Raw genomic sequence first — 18,861 nt, 5'->3', positions numbered from 1 at the left:
ATTTGGATGATTTGAGTGATTTGATTTGTCATAAAGTAACAAAGTCGGAGGGAAACAGAGTAGCCTAGCCCTTCTTTCTCACTCAGCTGCCTGCCTGCGGGCGGGCGGGCGGGCGGGCTTAGGGCTGACTGTCTGTCTGTCTGTCTGTCCCTCACTCCAATTGGATAAGGCCACACCGGCCCGGTGGCCAATCGCTGCCTCTTGTGGCGAGGTATAAGTAAGGCTCTCGAGGTGCCCAGCGGCTCATTCAGACTTTCTGTGACATACTGAAGCTACCAATATGAGCGGAAGAGGCAAAACCGGAGGCAAGGCCAGGGCCAAGGCAAAGACACGTTCATCCCGTGCCGGACTCCAGTTCCCCGTGGGCCGTGTGCACAGGCTGCTGCGCAAAGGCAACTACGCCGAGCGTGTGGGCGCTGGCGCACCAGTGTACCTGGCCGCCGTGCTCGAGTACCTGACTGCTGAGATCCTGGAGTTGGCCGGCAACGCTGCCCGTGACAACAAGAAGACTCGTATCATCCCCCGTCACCTGCAGCTGGCCGTCCGTAACGACGAGGAGCTGAACAAACTGCTTGGCGGCGTGACCATCGCTCAGGGTGGTGTGCTGCCCAACATCCAGGCAGTGCTGCTCCCCAAGAAGACTGAGAAGGCCGTCAAAGCCAAGTAAAATCGCTACTGCGGCTGCCACTTGACTACTCAACCCCCAAAGGCTCTTTTAAGAGCCAACCACCTAGCTCTGCAAAAGCGCAAAGTGTCCTTTCTATGACTGACTGCCACATATGAAGTATTTGGAGTGTTTGTCACATACACGGCACCATATCATGAGGCCTTAAATGAAGAGTAACACCTAGGCCTCGTTTGTCATAGCAGGCTAGAATTCGGCCGGTGACTATTATTGCGCGTAAAGTGTCGGCCCTAACAAAAGACACCAAGCGCGCCTCGGCGAAGGTGGGGGGTGGGGTTGGATTTTGGGGCGGCACGGAGAGGCCGAGGCTCCCGTCCAATGGGCGTCGGAGGAGGCCTCCCCAACGGGCCAATCAGGGTGGTGTGGAGATGGTGTCCAATCAGCAGACGCCGCTGCCGGCTTTATAAACTTCACATAGGCATTTGGAGGCTATACTCCGACTGTGAAAGAAGGAAGCTAGCTAGCGCCATGGCCAGAACCAAGCAAACCGCTCGCAAATCCACCGGTGGCAAAGCACCCAGGAAGCAGCTCGCCACCAAGGCTGCGCGCAAGAGCGCCCCGGCCACCGGCGGCGTGAAGAAGCCTCACCGTTACAGGCCCGGCACCGTGGCTCTGAGAGAGATCCGTCGTTACCAGAAGTCCACTGAGCTGCTGATCCGCAAACTGCCCTTCCAGCGCCTGGTGAGAGAAATTGCCCAGGACTTCAAGACCGACCTGCGCTTCCAGAGTTCCGCCGTGATGGCCCTGCAGGAGGCTAGCGAGGCTTACCTGGTCGGCCTGTTCGAGGACACCAACCTGTGCGCCATCCACGCCAAGAGGGTGACCATCATGCCCAAGGACATCCAGCTGGCCCGTCGTATTCGCGGAGAGCGCGCTTAAACGATGACCTGATGTCCAAAATCCCCCAAAGGCTCTTTTAAGAGCCACCTCCATATTTCCGTCAAAGGCACAATTGTTCCATATGTACACGCCCCTCTCCAGACCGTATCATAAATAAGAGTTGGTTGTTAACTAAAGGTCACATCGAAAGGAAAAGCTGCTTATAGTATTGCAGCTTCAATATAATGTGACTAGAGTAGAACAGTCAAAGGAGGGGAAAATACAGTGATAGTAATGATATAGGGCAAAAAGTGGCAATAATTGTCACTATGTAGCTAAGAAAAACATTGCTTTGAAAGTCCCATATTGCAGTGGTGCTGAGAAAACTTTCCCGTGGAGCACGGAGGCCATCTAGTGGTTAAACGTGGTTCCCTATTAGTATTTGATCTTCAGGCCAGCGTTTCCCAAACTCTGTCCTCTGCTAGAGTCTGTCAATGACTTTGTGATAATCGCCATTGATTGCAACAAAAAAAGCCGTTTTGATCTGATCATTAGCACGTCAGGGTAAAGCTGTGTGCACCCCATAATTCATGCGACTGACTAAGGTATTGACAGTAAAATGATATCTCTGTCCAACGCAAGTGAATGTATTTCGTGGGATGAAGTCAGATCCCTGATCCCATGAATAATCCCATTAATGACATACCCATCGTTAAGAGAAAAGGTATCAGGACAGCAGGAATCAATAGATGTAATCATCGACGGCTTGCAAAACAGCTGTTCTGAAACAGGACACAAGAAGCTGCAGCGATTGACCTATTATTAGTTGAGCAATTACAGAATTGCAATCACCAGTGCAGGTACGTCCTGATTGCAGCATAGTCTTCATAAGGAAGTAAATGCCTCAGCACATGACAACTTCACAGTGCTAAATATTGGATTCTACTGACTCCCATATTTGTTTGTTGGTTGTTGGGATGCCACTATCTACTAGGCTGCCAAATCCTTTTTTACAGTGTAGATACATCACCTACGCGAAAGAAGATTTGCTTGACAGCTTCAACAAACGATAAGGCCCTAAATACAGGCTGCCAGTTAAATGCAGAAATCACACAGCTAGAACGCAGGACAAAAGAGCTGGGAAAACGACATCAATCCAAAGGGATAATGTACAATAGTCAGACGCATGGCACAGGCAAAAAGTGGAATTCTCTGCGCATGCGTTGCTGTATTCCGCGCGTTTGAATGGACAGCGCGCCTCTGCTGCATCTTCACTCACGAGACAGGTAATAGCGGAGCTCCGTGGTGCTGAAAAGGCCAGCGCCTCTGTAATTGGTCACAGAATCATCCACGTTTTTTCCCAACACTTTCCCTGGTCATTGGTGTAAGATGTAGTCCTAAAGCAAAAGTTGTATAGGCATGTGGACCTTTTTTGGAGCTGGCTACACATAAAGAGAGAAAAGTAGCAATCCCTTTGGAATAAAGTAGTACAATGTAAGTGACCCTCATTTGATACTTGAGAAACATACATTCACATGACGTAGTGTTCCAAATCTGCAGGTGAAGAAAAGGGTTAAGTGAATATGATTTAAGAGCAGTCAAATGAAGTAATAGTGACATAGATTGGAAGAAATGAAATAAGTCATGTGAACATAGCATTGTGGAAAGCAATGACTTTAGAAAGGTGAAGATGATTTCCAGATTAGGTTTGTTGAAAAAGTAACTGTATCATTTGAGGTACTCTACATGGAACCTCTGCCTATTTGATGATCTGTTGTAGTTATTGTAATATATTTTTTGGACCCCATAGGTTGAGGGATGAATGCGCTGTGTGGCCATTGTGAGTAGCACTTTTGATCCAGCAGGTGTCGCGAAAATCCGTCCCTATGTGGCTTGAATGATGAGCGGACGTATTCCTTATAGGCATTGATGAATTGAATTCAGGCAGGTGTTGGCAACATGACTTCTGGTCCAGCAGGTGGCGGTGAAATGCCTCCCTATCTATACGAGTTGACCTATTCCTTTGAGCTCCTAAATGAAGCATAGGGTGTCAATCAACATTGCATCTCGGCTGAACCCTGTTGTGGGCGGTTTTCTTCCCTTAATTGGACATGATTCCGGTGTTGTTCATCTCCTCTTCATTAGTCCTTCTGCATGTCTTGCACTGAGGTGTGTGTTTGTGTTTGAAATCACTGGGCACTTGAATAATGGAACACCGGTTACTTTTATCATGCCGAGCTAGTTTGCATGGCTCATGTCATATGGATATACACCTTTCTATTGTCATGTATGTAGGTCTATGCAGGGGCGAAAATCTGATATCAACTTTGGAGGGGACAATTACATGACATTTTGTCAAGAGCAATTCCTGAGGGGGACACCAAAAGTAGTGGTGTAACACATAGCCTACATTGTAATATGGTCAATGTATATTGAGGAAGCAAAGAAATAAGGTGTTTGCCGTACTCCTAACTACCGGTACCCAAAACTACACAACAGCAATACCATTGCCTTTAACAAATCTTAGTTCAGTCACCAGTTGAAGTTGAGAGTAGGGGGTATCCATGGCATTTTCCAATTATGTTCCTATTTTACAAGTGGAAAAAATGGAGAACCTTTCATAATGTTGCCAAACAAAGACTCAACAAACTTACCTGAGACTCCCTGTCTCTGCCAGTCTGTCCCTGCATATCTGTCCCCAACTCTGCTGTCTGTGTGCCGCCTGCTCTGCCTAATGACATCATTGTGAAACATTTCCATTAGAATTTCATTTCTTTGTTATGAACATTGTATCAACTAGTCTTTGAGATATTAGGCTACTAGGGTTGTTACTATGCGTTTTGGTGTATTGAAAAATAGTCTGATGTCCGTGTTTTATTTTTGTGCCATTTTTGTAGCTGGCTGGCTACACACACAGTGTGTAGGTTATTTACAGTAGGGCTTCGATCTAAAAGGTAGCTAGCAAATGTGAAACGGATTAAAATGACAAGAGTTGACAGCTGTATGAGTTCACCATTTACACATCATATGCTGCAACCTTTTGTAATTTGAATAGTTTGTTTCATATTGGCTGGCTTCCAACAATAGCTGATTTTGCCAAGCTAGCGAGCACCACTTCAGTTTCAGTGGTGTTTGCTCTAATCTTTGCTACCCGGGTTAAATAAAGGTGAAATGAAATAAAGAAATAGTAGCTTTTGCAACGACACCATGAAATATATTTAACACAATGGTAGATGAGAGTGTAATTGACTTCAGTTTATCGCTAACCTTTGAATCACTAACTTCCATCATCTGCATGCTGATTCCATTTTTGACGACGCCACATAAATGGAATAGGTACTAGCTAGCTTAATAGTTAATATTTGCGCGATTGGAACTGGCAGTGGATCAAACCATTGTGAGGCAAAGGGCGGGGGGGTCGCAATCTTTTGAAACTTAAAAACGCGCTATTAAGTGTCTATAATCAGCACAATTGCTTTCATTGCGTATAATGAATATTATTGAAATTACATAGTTATGTTTGAGTGATACATTGGGGGGGACAAATCCTATTTTTCCCAGGATTTCCGCCCCTGGGTCTATGCCGGTCTGCCATTGGTTTTGTTAGATTTGTGAGTATTGTGTGGAATGTTGGGACATGGTTAGATCTTACTTGTTAGACATGACTGTGCTGTTGGAGCTAGTAACACAAGCAAGCATTTCCCAACACCCGGAATAACATCTGCTAAACAGGTGTATGTGGCAAATAGATTTGGATTGGATGGGTGATTAGATTAGATAGTATGTCCACTTTATGTGCTGCGGGCTAATTACCAGCAATGTCACTGTGGTCCAAGTAAAACTCCTAGCCTATAGGTGTGAAGTATCTGCACTCTAGCCTATAGAGGAACACAGCTGTTGATAATAGGGGAATGCAAGCAAGCAGTTGAAGGGAACAAGTGACAGAGTCTAACCTGCTGTTGAACACCAGGCCCCAACCAGGTACGCGGACAGAGTATTGTTCACTCCCAGTCCTATGATGTTGCTCTGTGAAGGAGGTTAGCTTCTCAGCGTCCAATTCCTGGCAGCCTTCTCCCTAGTTGATTTGTGATTGTGAGTGATTAGAGAATGTTTGCCTTCGGTATCCAAGGTGTTTGAGAATGTTGAGGACCAGTGTTCCGAGGGGCTGACTGTGACATCATAAAGCGGAATGTAGTTAGTGTGCTGTTTGAGGGATTCCAATTGAGTCCGGTGCGCTCTTCCAGACAGTGCAGTTGTGCTTCGAGTCTGCTCTCTGTGTGGTGACTTGTAAGTGGGTAAGCCTAACCCTTTACCTATTTCTCCTAACCTGCTATGACAAAGTGACTTCATGACAGTAGCTGTATCTCACCTAGTTGAAAGCTTGTCAGTCCTTCTCCTAAAAGGCAACCTGTGTTCCTTGATGTACTAAACCGAGGCCTGGCAGCCAGCAAGTAGAAGTAAGAGACAATTATGGCAACAATAAGTTGTAAGATGAAAGCTAGTCAGATTTGAGATGTTATTAAACTGCAGTGATTGATCATATTGTCTCAGCAGCTCACAGATCACTGCAGCTGTACATAGGCCATTTATAAATAGGCCAAACGACTACCTCTTCCCCTACTGTATTGATATTTTTATTTTGCTCCTTTGCACCCCAGTATTTCATGTACTGTCAAATCTAGCATTCCAGTGTTTTAATTCGCCACCATGGCCTATTTATTGCCTTTACCTCCCTTATCTCACCTCATTTGCTCACATTGTGTTTGTTTTACTCCATGTGTAACTCTGTGTTGTTATATGTGTGGAAGTGCTTTGCTTTATCTTGGCCAGGTCGCAGTTTGTAAATGACAACTTGTTCTCAACTTGCCTATCTGGTTAAAGAAAGGTGAAGTCAATTGAAATCCAAAATGTCTCCCTTTTGGAATGACCTGTTGACATGGGCCCTCCTCCTGTGGCGGTCATTTTCTGCAACATCTGAGGCCATCTGGCGGGCATAGTGCTATCTGGCCTATAAATGATCCACCTCATAGCAGTAATTCCATAATAAGACGCTTTGTTATTGGTTTGTGAAGAAAAGCACAATACGATATTTGCACATCCCTATCGCCTCTGTACACATAGGAACACTAGCCCTTCATTGGGTGGGTGTCTGAGGAATGTGTTACTGCGTTTCACCTTACAGAGGTATCACCACCCTTCCCATCGGAACCTCAGGTCCTCTTGGCTCCCTGACTGTCAGGCTGGATCGTGTCTAGGGAAGAAAAAAGAAGATTGATGTTACATTACATGGCCTTCAATAGCAAAATGACTGATGAGGTGACATGACATGTGCCGTCTTCCCTGTGGCTCAGTTGGTAGAGCACGGTGTTTGCAATGCCAGGGTTGTGGGTTTGATTCCCACGGGGGGCCAGTACCAAAAAAAAAAAAAGAAAAAATAGACATTGTATGAAATGTATGCATTCACTCAAATGAGTCAAATGTCTACAATAAAGAAAAAAAAACATGATGGGCCCCTTTGGCTTTATGGCATTCCATGTGTATTTGTTTCCCCGTTGCCTACATCTTCCCCCTTTGGATTTGACGGTGTCTCAATTATGGCATGAAGGTTTTGTGTGTTACTTGTTGCGATTATGTGTGTGGAAGAGTCACCTTCGTTTCTCCTTTCTACTTGGGACCTCTATTTGAGTTCTTTAGGCCTATCTCTAGCCTACTAATTCAGTGTTTTCCAACTCCAGGGGTAGAGTAGCCTATTTTGTTGTAGCCCTGGAGAGGCACAGCTGATTCAACTACTTATCACCTTGTCCTCAATGAGTTGAATCAGGTGCAGCAACAACAACAACAACAACAACAATGTGAGGAGTCGGACACAGAGTACTAGTTGATCCCTCAGTTGTCACACTTTGTTCTATCAGTATTTGACTGATGTTAGTTGCTTTCATTTGTTCTCGGTTCCTCCCTCGTTCCCTAGAACGAGCACCCTCCCCTTTACAACAGAGGCCAGGCGAAAGCGCGCGCTTTCTGTGCCACTGGCTTCAATCAGGTCCACCAAATGCACATAATAAGCGCACCACGCACCCCGGCGTACGTCATTCATTCACTTGAACTCCGCTAGCGAACACATATACACCATGTCTGGAAGAGGCAAAGGCGGCAAGGGACTGGGAAAAGGAGGCGCCAAGCGTCACCGCAAGGTTCTCCGCGATAACATCCAGGGAATCACCAAGCCCGCTATCCGCCGTCTGGCTCGCCGTGGCGGCGTGAAGCGTATCTCCGGGCTGATCTACGAGGAGACCCGCGGTGTCCTGAAGGTGTTCCTGGAGAACGTGATCCGTGACGCCGTCACCTACACCGAGCACGCCAAGAGGAAGACCGTTACCGCCATGGACGTGGTGTACGCTCTGAAACGCCAGGGACGCACCCTGTACGGTTTCGGCGGTTAAACGCCCTCTTTTCGGAACGTCAACATCCCGACTTGAACCCAAAGGCTCTTTTAAGAGCCACCCACATGCGCTTCAAAAAGGCCAATTCCATTGTCGTAGGAAGATTTATAGAGGTCCCTTATCTAGTAAGAAACTATGAGCCACTCTGAGTGGACAGGGAGTGTTAATGACAGGAGTGTAGAAACGGTGGGATTTAGAGGCACCCGACGTAAAGCCACCATGAGTCGGTAGACGTGGCTGGAGCAGAAGGGGATGTCTGACGGTGCAAAGTGGGCCGTAAGGCAATAGCCCTCCCTTTTTGAAACACACAATTCCCCACCATGGAGTAGGGGGAGGTAGGGCGCGCAGGTCTTTGTTAGGGAAGCAAGCCTCTGAGTGGAAGGCTCTGACGCGCGCTCAGCTCCACTGGGCAAATGGCAGGGGCGTGTCCACGGCCGCTGAATTTGCTTAGCTTCCTCTTCATAAGACGGGAAAGCGCCCTCCACCCCCTCATTCGTTTCTGAGAAGCAACGAGACATCAGCATCATGCCCGAGCCAGCAAAGTCCGCGCCCAAGAAGGGCTCCAAGAAAGCCGTCACCAAGACAGCAGGGAAAGGCGGCAAGAAGCGCCGAAAGTCGAGGAAGGAGAGCTACGCCATTTACGTGTACAAAGTGCTGAAGCAGGTCCACCCCGACACCGGCATCTCCTCCAAGGCCATGGGAATCATGAACTCGTTCGTGAACGACATCTTCGAGCGTATCGCCGGAGAGTCCTCTCGCCTGGCCCACTACAACAAGCGTTCCACCATCACCTCCAGGGAGATCCAGACCGCCGTGCGCCTGCTGCTCCCCGGCGAGTTGGCCAAACACGCAGTGTCCGAGGGCACCAAGGCCGTGACCAAGTACACCAGTTCCAAGTAAACAGCCCGTTTGGAGTGCTGTACTAACCCAAAGGCTCTTTTAAGAGCCACCCACCCTGTCAGTGAAAAAAGCAAATCCATCAGGAGCAAATGAATGTGTTCCACTGTATCATTTAGAGTGGGGGGGGTTGGCGCCTTTTTCGGTGTCTTTGTCTGCAGGACATGTCAAACAGGGGTGACATGAATTCCAGGTGAAAGGTGTTATTGTGGAATAAGTGAATAGAAGAAATGGCCCTATAGCCTAATGACGTCGACCTGTAAAGAGGCCCTATCCAGTGGAGGAAGAATATGAATGTGGGATTCCACTAGTGCTCCAATGACTATACAACAGGGAGGAGAAAAATCAAGTAGAGAGAGAGAGAGAGAGGTACAGCCCTTGTTCCACTCACTAACTAGAGAGACACTCCCTAGGCCTATATCAGGGCGACCAAGCACATGGGGCGCCAGCCTCCATAGCGCCGGCCGGGCAAACAGACACCAAGACCCACAGACACAAAGACCGGCACGAGTCACGCTGCGGAGTCAAGCGAGGAAGGCCTGCGAGATGGCCACAAACCTTTGCCTGTTTAGAGAAAAGGTGAGCCTTTCTCCACCTATTGTAGTGAATCCGCCTAATTCCCCTACTGACCTGAGGCTACTCACCTCTTTTTGCACCACCTATTCTGTATCAAATGTCAAAGTATGTGCGGCTTTCGATACTCACCTATGCATAGGACTTAACACCCAGTCATTACTTCCCCTACCAGAGGAACCACTTCTGAGCAAGACCAAACACCAAAGTGACCTCTACTAGACTACATAGGCTTCTTGCCTGTGAATTTCATTATTACATTGTTTCTGCTCCTATGTCTCTCTTGGTTTAATTAACCTTTTGACCAAAGCCTACCCAATCCACTTATAACTCAACTCTGGAGCACTAAACCATTTCATCTGCCTTTGCTAATTCTCCCCCTCTAATCATGTCATAATTTTGATGTCAGCGACCAGGTGGGTGTAATTAATTATCAGGTTGAGTTCAATACCAGTTGCTCCAATCAATACTACTGTCTGACTAGACTACAACAAATGCCTTCAACTCCCCTAGTCTGTTTAAGGTTACCTTTATGCTTCTTAAAGACTTTTAATGACTCTAGACTACTACTAAGCTACCAATCAATTCCATCTAATATTATTGGCCCATCCATACCCTATTGACATTTACCTTTTATAATGGTTACAGCAAGAGTAGGGAGATCCCAGGGATGGAAGACTTTACTAACCTTTGCCTAATCTGCCTTCAATCACTTGAGATATTTCCCAATGAGTAAAAACAACCATCTAGCACCTAAAATGTGTTCTCACCATGACCATAAAACCCAAATACAACATTCCCCAATCTATCCTACCTGGGGAACATAACAAATGCTTAGGTAATAGTAGGCTAACAAACATGGACTTTCCTATCACTTTGGAGGAACTCCTTTTTCAATTTACACACCATCCCATAAACACCTTTTCTAAACAGGATTAACCTACCATTTCACAGTCATTACCTCCACATGGTCAACACCTGCCAGTAACTTGCCTGCAACAGTTGCCTGTTTTGTTTGCAAGTCTATTTCTTAATGACTCTTCGTGAGAGTAGTATTTTGGAGCTGCACATTAGTTACATAATTTCTTCTAATGAATCTGTGACATTTTAGAGCATTATAAAGTTTCAGGAACAAAACCATCATTGATGTAAGACACCATTTCTAACCTGAGCTGATTGAAAAAAATACCTAATAGTGGCAGAACAAACATTTACCCTGCCTGTGTAAATGCCACTCTACAGTACAAAGGGTTGAAGGCTGCAGTTAAGATTTAGCCTTGACTTTTACACTCCAATCAAGGAACAACTGATAGCATCCTTTTTCAACCAACCAGATTACCATTTCTAATCCATTCACACAACTACACACAGTGATGTGAACGCCTGCAAGTCATTTGCCAGAAACACCTGGACGTCACTTCACAAGTGCACTTACTAATAAAATGGCTCCTCAACAACCAGCACACTTCACTGGGTAGCTTTATCGCAGTATGGTAAGTTATAGACATTCAAAATAGCATTAGGCCACTGTGACCTTTCATGTGTTTATCAATCTTATATACTCACTACTTCATATAAGCGTGACACGGCTTGTCTTCAAGTAGCCTTAACTATAACTCGTGGATATAATGGCCTATTAAACACAGTTGGCTAACTAATGTATGTCATATACTTTTGCTACTAAAATATGATTGATATTAACTGCATTAACATGTCATGTATCCTTCATGTAGTATATTGACACTAGCATGTGACTGATTTGGAGTAACACTCCACTTGCTACACCAAAGCCTACTGTCAACCTCTTGTACCCACATCTCAATTGTTAGGATTTTTGAAGACTGTTAAAGTGCCTTGTTGGCATGGTCTGTTTTATGACCTATCATAAAAAAAATGTATACTTCCAATGACATGGATACACATTTTAGCATAACTTGCCATTCCAACACTGATTTTTAGGTTAACATTTACAGTCTGTCAACTTCACTATGAGCTGATTACCCATGTTTCTATTTGAATAGAGCTATACATTGGAATTAATATACTTCTTCCCACCAAATAAATAGACTTTGTAGTTGCACTTACACCTGAATGATTCACCAACATTTATGACAGCAGTTAACTACAGGCCATTAATAACTAGGGAAATATTACCTTAAACTTAACCACAAGTGCTTGCATATTAAGCTTCCTCATCACTATCTTGCTAAACAGTATATTACTGTTTTTTTTTTCCAGATTGCTCTGGCAAAATCTTTGAAACTATAGGCTATTTTTTAGAAACTCTACACACTAACATCAAAACCTTACACCAAACCAGCAAAACATTATACATCTCTTGCTAAAACAATCAATTCTTGCCAAACTCTTCACAAAAAAAATGTTCTTTTTGCATCAATAGAGTAAACACAAACCATCATTTGAATAAGCACACAAAGCACCACCTACACACTGATAGTATATATTCAAAACACAGGTTTTTCTGTGTGCAGGGCATAGCCATTTCAAAGGAAGTTTTGTAATACATGTAGCAAACCAAAATACACACAGGTATCAAAATGGGTCAAGTATGCATGTGTATTCTAAACATAACACACTCAATACCATTCATTACCTCAGTGTTCTAACAATCCTAAAACAACAAAAGCAATAGGAGAAAACCAAAACATTTGAGCTACAAACAAACAAACAAAAACTTTTTTAACATACATCTCACCGCCTTTGTCAGTCTGGCAAGAGGACAGTGTGGAAAGTATCACCTGGAGCACCGTATCCAGCCCTGGCATGACCCCTGATCAATGTCTCTGCAAGCCTCCTCTATTGCCTGTAGAAGGGGTATGCGTTGGTGGGGCTGGCAATCATACACCTTCCAACACCATGCAGAGAAGATTTCTTCATTACCCATTGTATGGGTTTAGGATTGCATGATGGTGAAGGATACCATTTTCACTAATAGCCACACGCATTGTTATGTTGCCACCATGTTCTCGCTGGACGTTGATGATGGCATGGGGTCAGATTCTGTTTCTGCCACAGCCCCTTGTTTTTGAAATGTCCAAACCTGCCTTGTAAACATATATTAGCTCATGATGCACTGCATCTGCTTCTAGCTCCATGACTCTCTAAAAGAGACAAGACGACAATGTAGCGCGTTACGAAAACACGGATCAGTCAATATGATGTAGCACCATACACTTCCAGATCTAGTCCCAATGATAGGATAGTATGGCGTACCTGCACATATTCATATCTCAGTTGTTTTACACTGTCTGAGTTTCTTTCAAAAGGGACTCTGTACAGCTGCTTCATCTTAATTCGATAGCGTTTCAGTAGACGAGACAATGCAGAGAGACTCACTCTGACATTTTACAATATGGTGTTGTCTGCCATTAGGTGGTCCTGCAGTTCTGAGTCTGATGCAGTTATTTAAAATGACCAGATTTACAATGTGGGTATCCTGCTCCATGGTGAACAGTGAACCTCTTCCACCAGATACTGAAAGGTTGTAATGATAGATCCTTCTCATTGTGAAAGTACAGCACATATTACTGAACCAGTAAGACTAGGGCACTTACAGTTACTTACCGGTTCTTATTTACAAATATCCAGATGATACCTACACCAGTATAGCAGCTCAGATTTGGTTAACCAATTGCCCAGCCCCTCTCATGCTCATTCCATGGTTGACAACATGGTCAACCACAGTCGCTCTGAGTTCATCAGTTATTGTGTTCCTGACTCCTCTTCCCCATCCTCTCCTTCTCCCAGTCAAACTTCACTTCTTCCTCCTCTTAATTCTTCACCTCCTCATCCTCCTCTTCCTCCTCTAGTTCTCACCCCTCTTACTCTCTGTCCAATTTTAGCCTCCATTGTTGTCCAAACCAAATGTTTACCTATTTATAGCCAATTTATAGTCCTCAAGCTCTGATTTGTAAATCAACTCATTATCTAAAAGTATTTTAACACGTGTCAATGTGGAAAGGCAACTGGTGAAATAGTGTAGCGATGTAGAGACCAATGTTTACAGTTTTGCTAAAAGTGCCTTATATAATTACAACCTGAGTGGAAAGCAGAGAACATGCATTCAGTTTGGCACACTTGATCAATGCATTGACTACCAGTGTTCATGGTTTCAGAGATGGTGCCTCAAGATTCACTGTAATAGTTTAATTGAAATATTCACCATTTGCTACTTAACTTTTCTATAGGCCTATGATAGCTTTGCAGGGCACTCCCAACAGGTGCCTGTAAGAATGTATTGCTTTATTGGCCATTGGTAGGTTTCAGGCCTTTAGTCTACATTTTTCTTGATGGACTCAATTCAACCTGACCTCAGCATAAATGTTTTGATTGTCAATCTAATACTCTTGTGAATCTAATACTCTTATCTATGACCAGAGACATTGTGACTGCCACATACATTATTTTGCCTTTTGATAATTACAAATGATAACTATGAAATATGAACAGCCCAGATAATCTAAAACAATATGGGATCTGGGTCATGTATGTTTTCCCTTTTAGATACAATATTTCTCTGATCAAAATATCAAAACACCACTCTGCATTGAAAGTTATGCTTATTATAAGCCATGGCTGCAGCTTGCCAATGACAAGTGATAACAAAGATGTAAGTCCTATAGTTTCAGATGTTGAATATAATTATTTTCATTTAAATGATCTACCTCCATTTATTTAAGTTACCAGACTCCCTCATGCCTTATAACTTAAATAAATGGAGGTAGATCATTTCAATTAAAATAATTCCCCATTTTCTTTGCCAAGCATTCAGAGTGGGTTAGTAAGACAGACTCAAGCTGAGTAGAGGAACAGATAAATAATATTTTCAAACTGAACAGAACCAATGAAGCTGCCAAAAACACAGGAAATGATATAGTTAATATACCACAGCTAAGGCCTGTTCTTAGGCACGACGCTTTGCAGAGTGCCTGACACAACCCTTAGCCGTGGTATATTGGCTACATACCACAAATCCCCAAGGTGCCTTATTGCTATTATAACCTGCTTACCAACATAATTAGTGTTAAGGCTGCAAAAGCAGAGTATTCTCATCATGAGTGAGAGTTTGGGTGAGCTGATGCTGTAACCCAAAATTATTTTCTAGAAACTATTTGACCTGTATCAAACACACTGACAGTCAAGATGAAGATGACATGATTAAAGAGAAACCAACACATACATGTACACAGAAGGCCCATAGTCCAGAGCTCACAAACTACACTCTGGAACTCGAAGCAAGTTCAACTGCATTTGTTCATTGTTCCCTTCATATCAGGGACTGATTTAGACTTGGGACACCAGGTGGGTGGAATTAATTATCCGGTAGAACAGAAAACCAGCAGGCTCCGAACCTCATAGGGTAAGATTTGAATACCCCTGGTCTAGAGGCTATGCAAGCACAACTCAACAACAGGTAACCCAGTAAACAAACCAAGCTACTGTATTGTATCCTCTTGTTTCTTTAGTGCTTTGGCTCCACTGACGTGGTGCTGCTGACTCACTGTCTTCAGTCAGTTAGTTCAACTCTCCCCTAATACACTCCTAACACTTATGTCCTCTGATAGCATGCAATCCCTACACTACCCTCTCACTACTTAGCTTTATGGCTGACAGTTCCTATAGTGTTTTGCTGAGTAGACTTGTCATATGTTAGATAAGATGAATGTATTACTGAATTAACATTATAATGTAAATTAAAACCATATCATTTCCTGTGTTTTTGGCTGCTTCATTGGTTCTGTTCAGTTTGAAAATATTATTTATCTGTTCCTCTACTCAGCTTGAGTCTGTCTTACTAACCCACTCTGAATGCTTGGCAACGAAAATACTAGCTTTCCTACTGTATGCACTTGAAACAGGACAGGGGTAAATTTACATTGAAGGCATATTTGAATCTCAAAGAAATTAAAAACCTTTGGAAAAAAAAATAGCTTCTACTCCTCCATTTATTTAAGTAATTGAAAATAGATAAATAACATTTTCCCCAAATACATAACATGTTAAGACCCCAGCCCCGATTTGTACTGTATGTCATGTCACTCCTCAGTCTCCCTCGCTGTCTTCCTCAGATCATGGCTGACTTTGACATTGTTCTGAAATGCTGGGGGGAAGTGGAGGTTGACTACAACACACACACACACACACACACACACACACACACACACACACAAAGGATTGGTTCAAACCCGGTCAGTGGAAAACATTGACCTGTACTTAGCTTTGGCCCAGGGCGTTATGTTTTGCCTAGACTGCAGACTGTTCTGTGGTATACAGTCTGATATACCACAGCTGTCAGCCAATCAGCATTAAGGGCTAGAACCACCCAGTTTATAATCAACTTTATATCACTTCATCTCTGTTGGAATATTTGTTTTGGAATACACAACGCATTAACACATTAGAGGGTGAGTGGGTGATTTATTTCGGAATGAATGTGGAGTTACAATTCATATTTTAGCATAGTTTATGCTTTTTGGCTGTTTGGGGAAAACAATGCTGGTGTTTTGAGTATGACGTTGTGAAATATTTATGCATTTGAACACATTTGAATGAAGTCAACTAATAAATTAGCCTTTTACTATATGAAGAGTTCGGAATGGAATGAGCTATATTTTGCAGGAAGAATGGCGCCAGAGGGGATGTCTGAAGTTTTATGTGCTCTTAACCAACCCTGCTATTTGGTTTGTTTTTTGTCGCATTGTTTGTGTTTTATTTTGTACATAATGTTGCTGCTACCGTCTCTTATGACCGAAAAGAGCTTCTGGAAATCAGAACAGTGATTACTCACCTTCGATTAGACAAAAATACATTCTTTAATGAGTCAGACGAGAGGGATTTACTCCAGACACCCGAACAGGGCCTCATCCCCGTCATTCGCAGGAGAAAAAGGAGGTTTCGCGGTAGATCGGGGTGCCTTGTTAGGATCCAGCAACGAGTGGCTAATCTGCCTTTGCCATCGGTACTATTGGCCAACGTACAATCGCTGGATAAAAAAATTTGACAAATTAAAAGCATGTATATCCTACCAATGGGACATTAAAAACTGGAATATCTTATGTTTCACTGAGTCGTGGCTGAACGACAACATGAATAACAAACAACTGGATGGTTATACGATGTACCGGCAGGATAGAACAGCGGCGTCTGGTAAGACAAGGGGCAGCGGTCTATGTATTTTTGTAAACAACAGCTGGTGCACGATATCTAAGGAAATCTCGAGCTATTGCTCGCCTGAGGTAGAGTTTCTCATGATAAGCTGCAGACCACATTACCTACCAAGACAGTTTTCATCTATATTCTATGTAGCTGTTTACATACCACCACAGTCAGAGGCTGGCACAAAGATAGCATTGAATGAGCTGTATTCCGCCATAAGCAAACAAGAAAACTCTCACCCAGGGGCAGCGCTCATAGTGGCCGGGGACTTTAATGCAGGGAAACTTAAATCAGTTTTACCAAATTTCTATCAGCATGTTAAATGTGAAACCAGAGGGAAAAGAACTCTGGACCACCTATACGCCACACACAGAGATGCATACATAGCTCTCCCTCGCACTCCATTTGGCAAATCTGACCATAATTCCATTCTCCTGATTCCTGTTTACAAGCAAAAATTAAAGCAGGACGCACCAATGACTAGATCAATAAAAAAGTGGTCAGATGAAGCAGATGCTAAGCTACAGGACTGTTTTGCTAGCACAGACTGGAATGTGTTCCGGGATTCCTCAAATGGCATTGAGGAGTACGGTCATTGGCTTCATCAATAAGTGCATCGACGACGTCGTCCCCACAGTGACCGTACGTACATACCCCAACCAGAAGCCGTGGATTACAGGCAGCATCCGCACTGAGCTAAAGGCTAGAGCTGCCGCTTTCAAGGAGCGGGACTCTAACCCGGAAGCTTATAAGAAATCCCGCTATGCCCTCAGACAAACCATCAAACATGCAAAGCTTCAATACAGGACTAAGATCGAATTGTACTACACCTGTTCTGACACTCGTTGGATGTGGCAGGGCATGCAAACCATTACAGACTACAAAGGGAAGCATACCCGAGAGCTGCCAAGTGACACAAGCCTTCCGGACGAGCTAAACTACTTCTATGCTCGCTTCGAGACAAATAACACCGAAACATACATGAGCCCACCAGCTGTACCGGAAGACTGTGTGATGACGCTCTCCGCAGTTGATGCAAGACATGTCAACATTCACAAGACCGCAGGGCCAGACGGATTACCAGGATGTGTACTACGAGCATGCGCTGACCAACTGGCAAGTGTCTTCACTGACATTTTCAACCTCTCCCTGTCCAAGTCTGTAATACCAACATGTTTTAAGCAGACCACCATAGTGCCTGTGCCCAAGAACACTAAGGTAACCTGCCTAAATGACTAACAACTCGTAGCACTCACGTCTGTAGCCATGAAGTGCTTTGAAAGGCTGGTCATGGCTCACATTAACACCATCATCCCAGAAACCCTAGACCCACTCCAATTTGCATACCGCCACAACAGATCCACAGATGATGCAGTCTCTATTACACTCCACACTGCCCTTTCCCACATGGACAAAAGGAACACCTATGTGAGAATGCTGTTCATTGACTACAGCTCAGCGTTCAACACTATAGTGCCCTCAAAGCTCATCAATAAGCTAAGGACCCTGGGACTAAACACCTCACTCTGCAACTGGATCCTGGACCTCCTGACAGGCCACCCCCAGGTGGTAAGGTTAGGTAACAACACACCCGCTACACTGATCCTCTACATGGGCCCCTCGGGTGCATGCTCAGCCCCCTCCTGTACTCCCTGTTAACTCATGACTGCACTGCCAGGCACGATTCCAACACCATCATTCAATTTGCCAATGACACAACAGTGGTAGGCCTGATCACCGACAACAACGAGATAGCCTATATTGAGGAGGTCAGAGACATGGCCATGTGGTGCCAGGACAACAACCTCTCCATCAACGTGATCAAGACAAAGGAGATGATCGTGGACTACAGGAAAAAGAGGACCGAGCACACCACCATTCTCATCGACGGGGCTGCAGTGGAGCAGGTTGAGAGCTTCAAGTTCCTTAGTGTCCACATCACCAACAAACTAACATGGTCCAAGCACACCATGACAGTCATGAAGCGGGCATGACAAAACCTATTCCCCCTCAGGAGACTGAAAAGGTTTGTCATGGGTCCTCAGATCCTCAAAAGGTTATACAGCTGCACCATCGAGAGCATCCTGACTGGTTGCATCACTGCCTGGTATGGCAACTGCTCGGCCTCCGACCGCAAGGCACTACAGAGGGTAGTGCGAATGGCCCAGTACATCACTGGGGCTAAGCTTCCTGCCATCCAGGACCTGTATACCAGGCAGTGTCAGAGGAAGGCCCTACAAATTGTCAGAGACTCCAGCCACCCTAGTCATA

General features: G+C 44.4%; 5 protein-coding genes across 6 annotated transcripts in view; all 5 read left to right on the top strand.

Moving 5' to 3' along the window:
- Window positions 1-235: 235 nt before the first annotated feature.
- LOC145859443 (histone H2A) lies at window positions 236-1,370 on the top strand. Its single transcript, XM_082958913.1, has one exon. The coding sequence runs from the start codon at window positions 281-283 to the stop codon at window positions 665-667; it is 387 nt and encodes a 128-aa protein (XP_082815039.1). The 5' UTR covers window positions 236-280; the 3' UTR covers window positions 668-1,370.
- LOC145859441 (histone H3) lies at window positions 1,154-1,689 on the top strand. The gene has a single exon (XM_082958910.1). It carries the CDS (start codon window positions 1,154-1,156, stop codon window positions 1,562-1,564), a length of 411 nt encoding a protein of 136 aa, XP_082815036.1. The 3' UTR covers window positions 1,565-1,689.
- Window positions 1,690-7,575: 5,886 nt separating this feature from the next.
- Window positions 7,576-8,008, top strand: LOC145859446 (histone H4). The gene has a single exon (XM_082958916.1). It carries the CDS (start codon window positions 7,633-7,635, stop codon window positions 7,942-7,944), a length of 312 nt encoding a protein of 103 aa, XP_082815042.1. The 5' UTR covers window positions 7,576-7,632; the 3' UTR covers window positions 7,945-8,008.
- Window positions 8,009-8,424: 416 nt separating this feature from the next.
- LOC123725502 (histone H2B) lies at window positions 8,425-8,897 on the top strand. The gene has a single exon (XM_045691353.2). The coding sequence runs from the start codon at window positions 8,470-8,472 to the stop codon at window positions 8,842-8,844; it is 375 nt and encodes a 124-aa protein (XP_045547309.1). The 5' UTR covers window positions 8,425-8,469; the 3' UTR covers window positions 8,845-8,897.
- Window positions 8,898-10,794: 1,897 nt separating this feature from the next.
- Window positions 10,795-18,861, top strand: part of sult6b1 (sulfotransferase family, cytosolic, 6b, member 1) — a 50,960-nt gene continuing 42,893 nt past the window's right edge. The window contains exon 1 of one of the 2 annotated variants that reach the window (XM_014131575.3): window positions 10,795-10,907. In XM_014131575.3, coding sequence (XP_013987050.1) covers window positions 10,905-10,907 — 3 coding nt within the window. In that variant the 5' untranslated portion in view covers window positions 10,795-10,904. The remainder of the gene's footprint in view (window positions 10,908-18,861) is intronic. The other variant, XM_014131573.3, reaches the window with a different exon arrangement.

The sequence above is a fragment of the Salmo salar genome, chromosome 12, assembly GCF_965601325.2.
Source record: "Salmo salar chromosome 12, fSalSal1, whole genome shotgun sequence".
Lineage (NCBI taxonomy): Eukaryota > Metazoa > Chordata > Actinopteri > Salmoniformes > Salmonidae > Salmo > Salmo salar.
Note: the sequence above shows the minus strand (reverse complement) of the source record. Positions and strands in the feature narration are given on the sequence as shown.